We start from the raw sequence: 15417 nt of genomic DNA, 5'->3' as shown, positions 1-15417 counted from the left end.
TCTTTGCAACCCCATGGACTGTAGCCCGCCAGGCTCCTCTGTCCATGGAATTCTCCGGCCAAGATACTGGAGTGGGTTGCCATTTCCTTCTCCAGGAGAATGGCATAGACAGTCTTTAAAATATTAAAAATAGAACTACTATAAGACCCAGCAATCTTGCTCTTGGGTATACGTCTGAAGAAAACCATAATTCAAAAAGACACAAACACCCCAGTGTTCACTGCAGCACTATTTACAACAGCCAAGATGTAGAACCTAAATGCCCATCAATGGAGGAATGGATAAAGAACATGCCACGTGTCTGTCCATGAGATTTCTCAGGCAAGAACAATGGAGCCGGTTCCAATTTCCTACTCCAAGAGATCTTCCTGACCCAGGGATCAAACCCAAGTCTCCTCCGCTGGCAGGTGGATTCTTTACCACTGAGCCACCAGGGGAGACTAAAAAAGACATTAACAAGTATCAGTGAGAACACTGACAAATTAGAACCTTCACACTCTGCTGGTAAGAATGTAAAACGCTGTAATAGATCTGGAAAACAGCTTGCACTTTCTTAAAACATTAAACATAAAAGTTGGGATATAACTCAATGGCTTCACTTCTAGAAATCTATACAAGAGAAGTGAAAACGTATGTCTACATGAAGCCTGGTCTGTGGCCATTTGCAGCAGTACTGCCCACTAACAAGGGAAACAGGGCAAACCCAAATGCTCTCCAGAGAATACTATTCAGCAATAAACAGGAAGAAAATAGTGATACAGCCTGCAATATGGATCAACTTCAAAAACAAACTAAAAGAAGCCTGAGGCAGAAGAATACACAGTGCATACTTCCATTTACATAAAATATCCAGAAAAAGCAGCGAAATAAGTTTCTAAGTAAACTACTGACACTGAGCACCAATATACTCCAGTATTTTACATCTTACAACATCAGTGACTATCACGTCGCCTTATATTTCAAAATTTTTACTTGATAACAGTTTCAACCAGAGAAATATTCTATTAGTTAAGAAGCTCACCAGTGCCCAGCACGTATCTAGTTTATATGCAGTTAAATCCTTTGTTCATCTCTCTCCTGCTATTTGACTTGGTCTGTTTTAATTCAGTTAATATCCACACTCAAAATGAGAAAGGCAGGAGAACATAACTATCAAATTCTGTAGTAGAGCCATTAACAGTGATAGAGCTTAAGTAACAAAATACTTTTAAAAATAGTGTGTTTCAGCGATCCACAGAACTAGGATCTATAAAAAACAAGACTCATTCTAGGGCTTTTCTGGCAGCTCAGTGGTAAAGAATCTGCCTGCTAATGCCAAAGACACGGGTTTGATCCCTGGTCTGGGAAGATCCGTGTGCCACAACTACTGAAGCCCGTGCACCCGAGAGCTACTGCTCCTCGTGAGAAACCACTGTGATGAGCAGCCCCTGCACCATGACTGGAGAGCGGCCCCTGGTAGGCTGCAGTCCATGGGGTCGCTGAGAGTTGGATACAACTGAGCGACTTCCCTTTCGCTTTTCACCTTCATGCACTGGAGAAGGAAACGGCAACCCACTCCAGTGTTCTTGCCTGGAGAATCCCAGGGACGGGGGAACCTGGTGGGCTGCCATCTATGGGGTCACACAGAGTTGGACACGACTGAAGTGACTTAGCAGCAGCAGCATTGTTACCAAGGGCAAATTTTTAAGCCCTTCACAGTTTATTAAGCTTTCACACGTGCCATATCACCTGACTCCCACAACCACTTAATATCATTACTAGTTAATTCAATACTACACAGTAACCACTTCTTGGAAGCATTCATCAACAAAGTTATGTTTATTATTATAAATAAATATTAGCTGTGATGCTAATGAGAGGGGAAAATATTATAAAGACTTAAAGGTTAACCTAAGTCAACTGAGGCATAAAAGAATATGCTTTAGAAGAGTTATCTTCTTGGAAAAAAAAGTTGGGAAACCACTCATCAGGAATTATATAAAAAGACAGTCTCTACCCTGTCTCTTTCTCTGTCGGCCCCTACCACCTTTATTCTTTATTTTTCAGAGACAAGCTTAGGACACTCCTAGCCCACACTGAGGGGTGACTGCCATTACCTGAATACCAGGGAAATGAGGTTAAAGGCTCTGGAATTATTCAGCCGGAGCAAAAGAGATTTAACAACTGACTGCATATGTAAGGTTCTATTGTACTGAGGAAAGTGACAAGGTGTTTTACAAAATTAAAACAGGACATGAGTTTAAGCTGGCTACTGACAAAAGTACTACCGAAAAACCATGACAATTTTTCTGACAGTGAAAATTTACGAGTAAAATGCTTAAGGACCTTTATTAAAAAGGATTTTTGTAAGTAGGATAATTTCCTATTAAATGAAGTCATCTAAGTAAAGCTTCTGCTGTTTCAACACTTTGAAAAGAACAAGTCAAGGAAGGGTTAACTCTAACATTACCATTGGAGCCACGGGGGGTCTGGATGCCTGCCCTTCACTGTTCCCTGGAGGCTGGGTCACCCCATCAGGGTGTGAAGACGGTGCTGTAGGAAGCTGGGAGCTGGCTGCAAGGTGCTGAGATAATTCTGTTTTATGGCTCTTCTCTGATCCATCCAATCTGCTACTTCTCTCTATGGCAATCAGGTCACGGATTTTTTGCAGCTGCTCCACTGAAGCTTTTTTAGGAAAGATAAGATGTGTTTCTCCCTGTAGTTCAAAAAATTAGGAAAATATATATGAAATGGAGCCAATACTATAGATACTTTATAGTCTCTATAGCCAATACTATCATACTTTAACAATCATTCTCTTTGTACCATTATGGCACTTTTTAAAAAAATTACAGGAAAAGGTATACCAGAAAATTAAGAAAATCTGTCTCCTTTTTAGCATCAAATGTTTAGTCTATCTTATTGGTTCAAAAGATCTTTAAAAACATTCCATCTTTTAGGAATACTGTAATAAGTCAGAAAGCCTCCTAAAAACTGCAAAAAAAAAAGCACATTTCTATCTTCTCTGTAATAGGATTTGATAAAACTATTCTCCATGAAATTTCCTACAAGATAATGATACTATAGATAACGGCCATTCAAAATGACCACTGGTCATATAAAACCAATACCAAGTTCTATACCAACCTTTGAATCTTCTCAAGTCTTTAAGAATAGCTGCATGATTAGAAGTCTATGGGGTCCACTAATTCTTCCAAGGTAACAAAAATTACACCCTGATGGTCATTTCAAAACTACGGATTGCTATTTAGTAATACAAAGGTGATACAAACCAACCAACCAACCAAACAAAAAAATCCAATTCTTTAAGAAGTGATTCAGTTAATGAATTCACATAATACAGAGTGCTCTAAAGTACAATAAACATTACAACAAAGCTCACAATGTACAACAGTCGGCAAATTACAAAACAAAAACAAAAAGTAAAATGAGAATTTATTCAATCGAGGTTTAAGGTGTTGAGAACCAACAGTATTAAAACAGTAATTCCCCCAACTGCAAATGGGAGAAAACAGTTATAAAGTGCAGCAGACCAACCTGCAGATCGTGAGCATTTAAATTAAACTCCACAATTGAGAATGACTATATTTCCCTACTGATGGCGGATCTACAGGAATCAACTGACCAAGACCTTAGTCGATAATGACATGAAGATCAATCCCAAGTGAATCCTTTTTAAAAAGCCAAGAGAGGTCAGCGATCTCCATATATTACCCAAAAGAGCCGTTAAAAAAGATTACTATCATTTATTGCATTTATGTCTTTCTAGGTACTGTGCACACATTACCTAAAGAATTCTTATAGCCACCTTGAAAGGTAGGTACTAGGTTTAGCCTCGCTTTTCATATGAAAATATGAAGGCTCAGAAGTTAAATAACCTGCTTGATGTTCTGAATAACCTCAATGAAAGGATTCACATAACCGTAATTGCTACGCTGTAACTACCTCCATCCGAGACTGAACAGAGATCAAATCCCACAAGCTTGTACAAATAGTTGGAAGGGTAGAGCAAAGTATTATGACTGTTGCCATGATCACACACACGATGACTGGCACAAAATGGAACATGCTGGATTTTCTAACATGAGAAAGGAACCACCTACTACCTCTGACAAGGTCTAGAAAGAGAAACCAGACGCCTGGTTTAAAACCAAACAAGGAGGCCTCTGATCTCACACGGTAAGCAGGCAACACAGAGGAAAGCAGACGACACCATGGACAGGTAACAGGGAGCCCCACAGGCAGCAGTCTGCCTGGTCAACAGCTCAGAGAGGCCCCCCTAATACAGTGGGGGAGAGGCTGTCCCTTCCATCTTCTCAGGACCAGTCCTGAAAGAATGTGTGATTATGAACAAAGTGTCTGTACCAAAAAGTTTAATCAACAGCACTGCATTTTCACAAAAGGACAAAACTATAGGCTTAATGCATGAGATCAAACAACATTTTAAGAAACCAACCAGGATTCCAATATTTGACAAAATCTATGTTTCTCAATGCATTCTTGCTGAGATGATTCTCACTGCTGGGTGTAAGTCAACCCAGTCCCTGCCCAATAAATGCTGATGACATCTTCCAGTCACCCAGACAACTAAAACTACGATGCCCACTCCTCCCTGGGGGTGAGTACGGCTCCTGGTGAGAACCACTCCACTAAGCTGGCCTAATGGGTCACCCATCCTGTGAATCCCAGTCTTTCTCCACCTCCTCCTCAGAATTTTCATAAAACAGAATAGTCTGAAAATTTCAGGATAGGTCTTGGATTCCCACTGCACCTCGAAGCCCACCAAGTCTCTTTCTGGAAGCAAAGTTCAGTTTCAGTTCTACTGGCTAACACTGATAAAACATTTACTTCTACAGGTCCTGAAGTGTGAAGTCCAAAGCCAGCCAGTAACTCTAAATATAAATTAGTCTGAAAACACGATAACCTTTTCTGAGATTGTGATTCCATTTGTGTCGAACACTACTCCAACTCTCAACCTGGCTGTCACCTGGCACCGGTATAACCAAACTACAACAAGTCTGCCTGGGGTGGAGGGGTTGTCTGCAGTGTGGGATTTCACTGCTGAAACCAGTACATTCCCAGGCAATTGCAACAGCTGGCCACCTCTCCTGGAACTCAAATATCTGCTGAAAGATGAATCTGATTCCACTGACTCTTTAACAATAAACTTTAACTAGTAGTATCCAGTTGTCATTTACTTGAAAGTGAAAGTCACTCAGTCATGTCCTACTCTTTGCGACCCCATGGACTATACAGTCCATGGAATTCTCCAGGCAGGAATACTGGAGTGGGTAGGCTTTCCCTTCTCCAGGGGATCTTCCCAACCCAAGGATCGAACCCAGGTCTCCCACATCCCAGGCAGATTCTTTTTTTTTTTAATTAATTTACTTTTATTGAAGGATAAATGCTTTACAGAATTTTGCTGTTTTATGTCAAACCTCAACAGGAATCAGCCATAGGTATACATGTATCTCCTTCCTTTTGAACCTCCTTCCCATCTCCCTCCCCATTCCACCCCTCTAGGTTAATACAGAGCCCCTGTTCGGGTGTCCTGAGCCAAACAGCAAATTCCCATTGGCTATCTCTTTTACATATGGTAATGTAAGTTTCCATGTTACTCTTTCCATCATCCCACTCTCTCCTCCCCTCTCTCCATGTCCCTAAGTCTATTCTCTATGTCTATTTCTCCACTGCTGCCCTGTAAATAAATTCTTACCATTTTTCTAGATTCCATATATATGCATAATATTTATGATTTATATATATCATATAATTTGTGATTATATGACATTTATCTTTCTCTGACTTACTTCACTTTGTATAATAGGTTCTAGATTCATCCACCTCATTAGAACTGACTCAAATGTGTTCCTTTTTATGGCTGAGTAATATTCCATTGTGTGTATGTACCACAACTTCTTTATCCATTCATCTGTCAATGGACATTGAGGTTGCTTCCATGTTCTAGCTATTGTAAATAGTGCTGCAATGAACAATGGAATACAGTGTCTCTTTCAATTTTGGTTTCCTCAGGGTATATGCCTAGGAGTGGGATTGCTCGGTCATATGGTGGTTTTATTACTGCTTTTTAAGGAATCTCCATACAGTCTTCCATAGAGGTTGTATCAATTCACATTCCCACCAACAGTGCAAGAGGACTCCCTTTCTCCACACCCTCTCCAGCATTTATTGTTTGTAGACTTTTTGATAATGGCCATTCTGACTGGTGTGAGGTGATATCTCATTATAGTTTTGATTTGCATTTCTCTAATAATGAGTGATGTTGAGCATCTTTTCATGTGTTTGTTAGCCATCTTTATGTATTCTTTGGAGAAATGTGTGTCTGAGTCTTTTTCCCATTTTTTGATTGGGTTGTTTTTCTGGTACTGAGTTGTATGAGTTGCTTGTATATTTTGGAAATTAATCCTTTGTCCACAGACAGATTCTTTATCAACTGAGCCACCAGGAAAGCCCAAGCATACTGGAGTGGGTAGCCTATCCCTTCTCCAGGGGATCTTCCCCACTCAAGAATCATTTACTTAATTTTCCTGTCATTTGACTCAAAAATTTGCATTTCCTTGAACAAAATCAGCTATTTTCTCAATTTTCCCTGTCTATACTTTTAACTTCTTTATGTTCAGATGCCTGTGAGCAGCTACAAGCAGATGACACAATAATTGACACTACCCTGGCCCTCTCCTTTGCAATCACCATAGCCTTCTTCACTCTCTGACACCTCTACTTGAATATTTAACAGTGTACCAGTTACAACTATCTAAAAGACAGCTAGTAGTTTTTCTTCCTCTGATACCTGCTACCCTCCAGACTTTTCTGTCTCAGTGAATGGAACTCCCATCCACTCAGTTGCTCAAACCAAACCCTAGATGTCACCCTGACTTCTTCCTTTCCCTCATACTCCACATCTAATTTATCAGCAAGTCCCACAGACTCTGCTTCAAAAAACAAATCCTGGATCCTTCCACTCCCTCACTCCCATTGCTGTCGGTCTTTAATCCAACAAATGTTTACTGAGTACCTATGTGTACTGGTCCTTCCCCAGGAGCCAGAGCACACCACAGACAGAAAGCCCGCCCTCGCGGAACTCACACAAACCACTGCCATTTCTCAGGCAGACAAAAACAATAAGCTTTCTACCTGGCCCCGGAGCTCAGCCCTCACCCTCATGCAGAACATTCAGAATATTCTCTGTACAATGGCTAGAGCAGTCTTTAAAAATATTCTTCCCTGCTTAAAACCTTTCACTGGCTTCCCATCCCACTTGTCACCAAGTCGTTTTTACCACAGTTCCCCAAACTCCATGCCCACACCTCTGCCTGCCTCTGTGGCAAAGCTACACCTGCCATAAGTCCTCTGCACAGGCCACTCTCTGCGACCAGAAAGCCCTCACCCGAGAGCGTCAGACACCTGAACTGCTTCTCCTCACTCAGCAGCTCAAACATGATCTCCGGGGCTTTGCCGACCACTCTTCCTTACATGGCTGCCCCCACCTACGGTGGCTTATGATGTCTTTTCAAGACGTACTTCATATGTTTTCACATCTGTCTGTCTGCCTTATTGGAATTCAAGCTCCAAGTGAGATGGGATCTGTTACCTCTTCACCACTGGATTCCTAAGGCCTGAAGCTGACGGGGGAAGGGAAGCAGAGAGGTGGGGAGGCAAGTGCACCCAGGGCCACTCAGTGAGTGTACCTCCTGAACAGCAGCCACAGCCTTGCCAGCCCTGACTGCTACTGACCACTCAGTCTTTAGATCCAGGTCTGATGTCTTTCAGTACTCCATAAACTAGAAATGGCTAAGCACAGGCGTACACACAGAAAGCTCATCATCTGGACAGCTCCTTTCCTGTGTCATAAAATTAAACTATGCCACAGACTCCACAAGATGGAAACACCAAACTTTTTGTCTGACCTAAAAATAAAAACAAACACAAAACTCTTGAGAGTCTTCTCTTCTGTCACAGAAGAGAACCCTTACGTGTGGCAGCTAAACTCGACCTTTCTGTTTTTACCCTTTTCATTTCTTCCTGGAGACAGGGGGTCGGAGGCCATTCTTCTGTGCTCACATAGCAGATTTTGGCTAAAAGTCTAAGATGAGCCAGAATTTAGTCCTTGGGTTGCACGTCTGACCTCCCTAAAGGACGGAGATGGTAAGAATTCTCCCCATGGGAGAGCAGTTATATTTTACTGTGATTTTAAAGTATATTTACTGTGATTTTTCCATGTCCAATAAGTGAAGAAATAACTAGTTCCACAGCTTTCCTGAACGAATCAATTAAAAAATATTATCTTGTTTAGAAATCACTGGTCAACACTACAATGAATGCTCTGTACATAAACTGCAGAGAAAGCCATGAACACACTTACCTCTTCAAATCCCATTTCGAATAAACATTCAACAGCTCCTCTGACAGGCAAGAGTCGAGTAGAAAAAGTTGTGTTTCCAATCCGGATAGATCTATATTTTTCATCATTAGGGTTTCTGATTTAAAAAAAAAAAAAGTCTGATTATATATAACAATTTATAATTTTCACCATGTTTTTATATTCTTTCTACGTTTTATACTGGCTATATTCCCTCAAGGCAGGAGAGAGCCTGACTTTACAGAGACGTTACAGACAGCCGGTGTGGAAGGACACCCTGATCTGGTGATTCTTCCCTCAGGGCACATTTAGCACAATATCACTGTTTACCTTCACAGCTGATCATATTAATGCTGCCAGGAGGGAACATACATACAACTTTCTATTTCTGTGCTGTTAAAATTAGAGACCTTTATGAGTTTTGGGACTGCTAAGAAAAAAAACTCAAGTAAGCTCCAGACACGGGCAGCAAGTTTTGCCTGTTTTGTTCTGATAGATCTCAATCATCAAGGATAACTTAACCTGACACGTAGATGGTGTTAATAATTTATAGTTTATTAAAAATTAATAAATGCTTATGAAATGAATGAATACAAGAAACTAAGAAGTTACATAAAAATGAACCAAAGTTCCTCAAAGACTTTACTTCTGACAAACAAGAACCTAGTTATAACTTAACAGTCATTTGACTTTTCTTCCTTCCTTAGGCCAATGGTTGTTTTTACTACAAGTCTTGTTTCAGCTCAAGATATATTTTTGTCACAATACGTATGGTAATGATATAAAATGAAGATATCAATTTCTTTTACAATAATTAAGATTTTGAATATTACACATGGGGTGAGATAAGCACATGAAACATTTTTGAGATTTTTAATAATCTTGATAAACCAGAGATTATTAAAAAAAAAAAAGTTACAGACAACCATGGTATTATACTCAAAAAGGCCTTCTGAACATAATTTAGGATAAGTAGGTTTCATATCTGACAGTGACATCCTTAAAAATGGTGAAACTTAAAGTGTTATTCACTCAGTCACGTCCGACTCTGTGTGATCACATGGGTTGCCGACTCTATGTGATCGCATGGGTTGTATTTTCTGTTCATGGAATTCTTCAGACAAGAATACTGGGATGGGTTGCCATTCCCTTCTCCAGGGGATCTTCCTGACCCAGGGATCAAATCCAGGTCCCCTGCACTGCTCGCAGACTCTTAACCATCTTGAGCCACCAGGGAAGTCCAATGGCAGTGGCTTCCATCAGCACGACACTACGGTTTCTGTGGCTGTGTCAGGTGTCCACAGAGGAAGTCCTGAGGCCATCAGTCTGGGGTCTGGAATGGCAGGGTGGACAAATGCTAGCAGATAACCAGCCACCTTAGTCCTAAACTTATACATGTTCTCTAGATACTGTGATATAAAAACAAAGCCAAGATAGGGATTTTTAATTGTGGAAGTTTCAACCTATTTCACGTTTTTTTCCATCGAGCAGCTCCTGTTGCTAAAAAACTGTCATAAACACATGAAACTTTTTTTAAACCTCTTTTCCTTAATTTCAAAAATTGCACAAGTTTATTACAGAATATTCAGAGACAAAAGCTCTAAAATAGTGTTCTTTAAAGTGTCCAGATTGGTGCTAATCTATTCTTTGTTATTCATCCATGAGGAATACAGAAATTGAGAGCATTCAATTATTATTATTACAGTAACTTGACACTGCCATGAAATTCTCATTGTATTTTACAGAAGTTATACGTCCACAAAGGATTGAAAATTAAAAACAAAAGCACTGTTCTTCACTGAAGGTCATAAAATGGTCACTGCCATAAAATGACAGAAACACAAGGAGAGACAGGTGCCTTACTATTTTATTCTGTGTATTAGATCAGAGTTTCTAAATCTTGGCAATACTGACCTTTGGCCTTTGTTGTGGGGGCTGCCTGGGCACAGCAAAACGCTGAGCATCCCTGGCTTCTCTGCTACACTATGTCACAAGTGTGCCACTCTTTCTTACATTGTAAACATTAAATGACAGCATAACCCTACCTTTATCAAAGCTGGTTACAGATAAATGAGGCATCTTTTCATGATTCTCAACACGTCCCACAGGGTGATAAACAAAGCAGTACCACCAGGATGGTACAGTCTACTGGTGCAAGTGCCAGAGCTCTTATCTACTTTTTCCCAACAGTTCCCAGATTTCTACATAATCAAAGTCTTTTACTGTGCTTACTTTTCTAATTTTTCTTCCCCTTTCCACTAGTGTTTAAAAATTCTTATAAAACTTACACGAGCTGTTCTGATATAGCTTATTATTTTGATGTGTTTCAAAGTAACTGTCGATGCAGCATCTTTGATATGGGCTTTGTATATTTTAGATTTTCCTCTCTAGCATCTAATAGGCAATTTCCTGTCTTTGTACACTATCTTTGAACCTCACATACTATTCATCTGTTTTTGTCATTCAATGCATATTGCAAACAAAAAAATGGCAATAACGTCCAGTTACCCAAATCCTATCTTCCTCTTTTAAAACGTGTTGAGCAGACCAGCTATAGTCGTGAGTATAGACTGATGTGAAAGTCAACCTCTTAAGCCCTCAAATCCATCAGCTCCCATTTCCTGCCTTTGGAAAAGCACCACACACACACAGACACACACATGCCTAGACTCTAGCTTCACAGTTTAAGCCTTGTGCAGCCACTCTCCTTGAGCTCATTACTACTCTCCTTACCCTGTGGTGTCTAAAGCAGCTCTAAGGATCACCTTCAGCTTTGTCTGATCTTCCGTTAATTCTCTGCAGATTTTTCTCAAGTTTTCTGTGCTGTAACTCTTTGATGTTTTTCTTCCTATCTCTGCTGAGCATTAATTTTTTCTATGACTTCCAGTATATATCTTGCTTGTTTAGCAATTACTTTGCACCTTAGCCTGAGGTTTCTTCTGGTTGCTAGATGATGCTGTTAAAGAGATGGGGCTTCAAAGGGCAGCAAAATTTCCTGAATCTCACTCAACCATCACTCTGAACACATTTTGGTATCTTGTGAGTTGTCTTACCCACAGGTATTACCAAATTGTTTCATCTATATAAAAATCAGTCTTTGTATTTACAACTGACCCCTTCATGTATCACACAGCCTTGTCATGGCAAAGGATCTTACATAACTCAATGAAGTTGAGTCATGCCGTGCAGAGCCACCCAAGACAGACAGGTCATAGCGAAAAGTTCTCACAAAATGTGGTCCGCTGCACACAGTTCAAGAAGCAACAGTACTGGACATGGAACAATGGACTAGTTCAAAATTAGGAAAGGAGTACGTATATTGTCAAGGCCGTATATTGTCACCCTGCTTATTTAACTTATATGCAGATAACTTCATGCGAGATGTTGGGCTGGATGACTCACAAGCTGGAATCAAGATTGCTGGGAGAAGTATCAATAACCTCAGACCTGCAGATGACACCACTAACGGCAGAAAACAAAGAGAAACTAAAGAGCCTCTTGATGAGGATGAAAGAGGAGAGTGAAAAAGCTGTCCTGAAATTCAACATTAAAAAAAAAACTAAGATCATGGCATCTGGTCCCATCACTTCATGGAAGACAGAAGAAGAAAAAGTGGAAACAGACAGATTTTATTTTCTTGGGCTCCAAAATCACTGTGGACAGTGACTGCAGCCATGAAATTCAAAGATGTTTGCTCCTCAGAAGGAATGCTATGACAAACCTAGCCAGTGTATTAAAAAGCAGTGACATCTCTTTGACGATAAAGGTCCTTACAGTCAAAGCTATGGTTTTTCCAGTAGTCACATATGGATGCTGGACCATAAAGAAGGCTGAGTGCCAAAGAATCAATGCTGGAGAAGACCCTTGAGAGTCCCTTGGAGTCCAAGATCAAACCAGTCAATCCTAAAAGAAACCAACCAGGAATACTCATTGGAAAGACTGATGCTGAAGCTCCAATACTTTGGCCACCTGATGCAAGAGCCTACTCATTGGAAAAGACCCTGATGCTGGGAAAGACTGAAGGCAGGAGCAGAAGAGGGCGGCAGAGGATGAGATGGTTAGATAGCATCACTAACTCAGTGGTCATGAATTTGAGCAAACTCTGGGAGATAATGGAGGAGAGGAGCCTGCTGACTCAGCAACTGAACAACAACTTACAACTGTATAGTTAGAAAAAGCCCTGCTTTTCACCCTAGAAGTCATAATCAACCATATTTCTAAGATTTTAAGACGTACTAGCAAAAAGCCTCCCGCTGAGTCACAACTTTCCTTTTCTCAGAAAAGGAAAACATATATGTTTCTACTTCAGAATTTCTGAAATGCTAGGAATTAAGTATAGCTGGGAGGGATTGGGGGCAAGAGGAGAAGGGGATGACAGAGGATGAGATGGCTGGATGGCATCACTGACTCGATGGACGTGAGTCTGAGTGAACTCCGGGAGTTGGTGATGGACAGGGAGGCCTGGCGTGCTGCAATTCATGGGGTCACAAAGAGTCGGACAGAACTGAGTGACTGATCTGATCTGAGCAATTTACTTGTCTTTTTCTTTGGAATGCACAATCCCAGAAAGACTTCTCACAAATGGAAACTTAGTACATGAGTGAATTCTATAATCTTGTATTTTTATCACTGATCACAGAAGTGATTTTGTAGGTCATTTGAAACACTATTTCTTAGTCCTTCTGAAAAACTGTTATTCTGATGTACATGAAGAATTTCAAAAACATCTCTCTGCCTTCAGAATCATCTGGGAACCATCTCTGGCTCTAACTTTACCAATCTCTGTAGCTGACAACATGGGAAACATGTGCACGTAACCCAGCTTAACATGAAAACCTGAATAAGAGAAACAAACATGTGTGCCATGTCCTTTATTTATTTCTAACTTCTGTGACACTTTTATAATTTAAGTGTTGTTCTTTTCTGTTAACACATTATTGACCAGGGGATTTTTGTAGAAACTAAGACCAGTGGCCAATGATTTATGTAGTTGAGTACTGAAACAATCTGGTCAATAACATCTGGGTAACAAAAGATGTATTAATACATCTCTGGTCAATAAGTTGTTAAACATGAGGAAATTGATACCCAGAGTTTACATAAATTGCCTATAATCACATTTCTAGGAAACGGCTGACTGGGACTTAAACCCACTCACTGGTTTGATTACAAACACTCTCCACCATACAGCTGCCAACAAACTCATCCATTCTCTGTTAACTGCCTGGCTCAGTTTCTCCAGGTGTCAGTGGTAACCCAGATGAGAAATCTGAAGTTATTTCAGGCGTTCTGTCTCCTCCCATTACCAGCTGTACCCCTGGCACTCAGTCATCAAGGATTGCCAGCCCCTGCCTACAGTTCCCTCTCCATTCATCCAGTTACGCACATGCTGACTGCAACAACTTCAAACGTGAAACCCATGCCCACGTCTTCTTACATCATCATTCTACATGAATCTCTCATTATGCTCTGAGTCTAGAAACTACAAGTGCTTTCTGTTGCCTATCACGTCAAATATATGTCATCTTATCAAACCTTTCTTCTCAAAACCGTTCCACATCAGGTCCCTGCTATCTCCTCTCATATAAATATGTAAGCTTTTAAACATCATCCTCGAATTGTCCTCCAGGTATTATGCTATGGTTATTTTCTGTATCTGTGTCTTTCTCCTAGACATGTTTTCTTTGAAGAAAGAAACCACTTTCCATTCTTAGCCCTTCCCAATCATACCCAGTGCAGTTCATAGCCAGTAACTGTGTGCAGTTCGCAAAGGAAATTAGTGGGAAATAAAATGTTTTTTTAAAGAATAAATGAAGCCAATTTTCCAGGGAGCCCATGTGGAATGTCAGTAAAACTATTACAGATTTTTGAAAGGTAGATACTGAAGACAGTGGATTTTTATCAAGAAGTTAATGAACTGGAAAAAAAAAAGGTTCTAACCCATGGTATATTGTGCATGCAAATTAGCATATACTTCATTCTATAATTTCACGAACTTTAAGACTCTTAGTTGGGGAACAGGATAAGCATCATCTGAAGCAGAAATTTAAAATTTAACCCAAAGTATTATTTTCACCTGTGTGCAGTGACAAATATTGCTATTTAAAAACAAACTGCAAGTGAAATTCTCAATTCAGCATTCACCCTATAAAATACTATAACTACCGTGAGGTAGTTATAAGGGATATCAAGACAACCCCCCCAACACCCCCTTATCTCTAAGGTTAAAGGATTTCCTAAAGCATCAAAACAGAAAACTGTGGTCTCCTCTGTTCTCTAGCATATCTGCAGTGTAGAAAGGCTAAGGGCTCAAGAAGAAGTCTGGGGCTTTTCTGTTAACAAGTAAGCTAGTAAATGGACTTGGAAGGGGAAGAAAACGTGGGTCAGCCCCACCAAGACCAAAGGAGTTTGAACTATAAGAATGTGAGGGAACTAATATTACTACTTAAGACAAACTAGAACAGGTAGTTTTTCACACCATCTCCACTTACATGAGTTCAACTTCTAACTTCTTTTTTTAGACAAACATTTTTTAAGATAGAAAACATAAGCCACGGTAAAGATCTAACATGCACGAACAGCATGACAAATTTCTTCTATGACTTTGGTAAACATTCGTAGTGATGACTGTGATGCAAAAGGATTTCATTCCTCACAACACCTTGATCTCAGCATCTGTGGTTTCACTGGGTTGAAAGCAGAAGTGAATCCTTACTGTAAGGCCAACTCCCTGTTCCCAATAACGGGGTTTGAACAGCTGGGTGGCTCCCCAGGCGGGAGGTCCCTGCGGGGCATGGGCTCTGGAGAACACTGCCTCGGGCTCACTCAGGGCAGAGTCCTCCGGCACCAGCCTTGAGCTCTGAAGAACTGTTCGACCTCCTGGGGTAGGGAAGGCGAGCCGAGAAGGTGTCACAGAGGAGGGAGACAGCCCCCACGTAGGTCACAATCGTGCCGCTGTGCACACTGTACCCCTCGGAGCACCTGGCTCAGGACAAGGGCTCCATGTGTTGTTCCTTCGATTCACTTGTAAAGTTATT

At 40.6% G+C, this 15417-nt stretch overlaps 1 protein-coding gene across 5 annotated transcripts in view; it reads right to left on the bottom strand.

The window, feature by feature from the left end:
• Window positions 1-15417, bottom strand: part of NGLY1 (N-glycanase 1) — a 58355-nt gene that overhangs the window by 41776 nt on the left and 1162 nt on the right. For 4 of the 5 annotated variants that reach the window (XM_005226174.3, NM_001192787.1, XM_059882245.1 and 1 more), the window contains exons 2-3: window positions 8384-8498; window positions 2450-2695 (exon numbers count right to left, since the gene is read on the bottom strand). In XM_005226174.3, coding sequence (XP_005226231.1) covers window positions 2450-2695; window positions 8384-8498 — 361 coding nt within the window. Of the gene's footprint in view, window positions 1-2449; window positions 2696-8383; window positions 8499-14871; window positions 15385-15417 lie in introns of those variants that run through there. The other variant, XM_059882246.1, reaches the window with a different exon arrangement.

Source organism: Bos taurus, chromosome 27 (genome assembly GCF_002263795.3).
Source record: "Bos taurus isolate L1 Dominette 01449 registration number 42190680 breed Hereford chromosome 27, ARS-UCD2.0, whole genome shotgun sequence".
Taxonomy (NCBI): domain Eukaryota; kingdom Metazoa; phylum Chordata; class Mammalia; order Artiodactyla; family Bovidae; genus Bos; species Bos taurus.
Note: the sequence above shows the minus strand (reverse complement) of the source record. Positions and strands in the feature narration are given on the sequence as shown.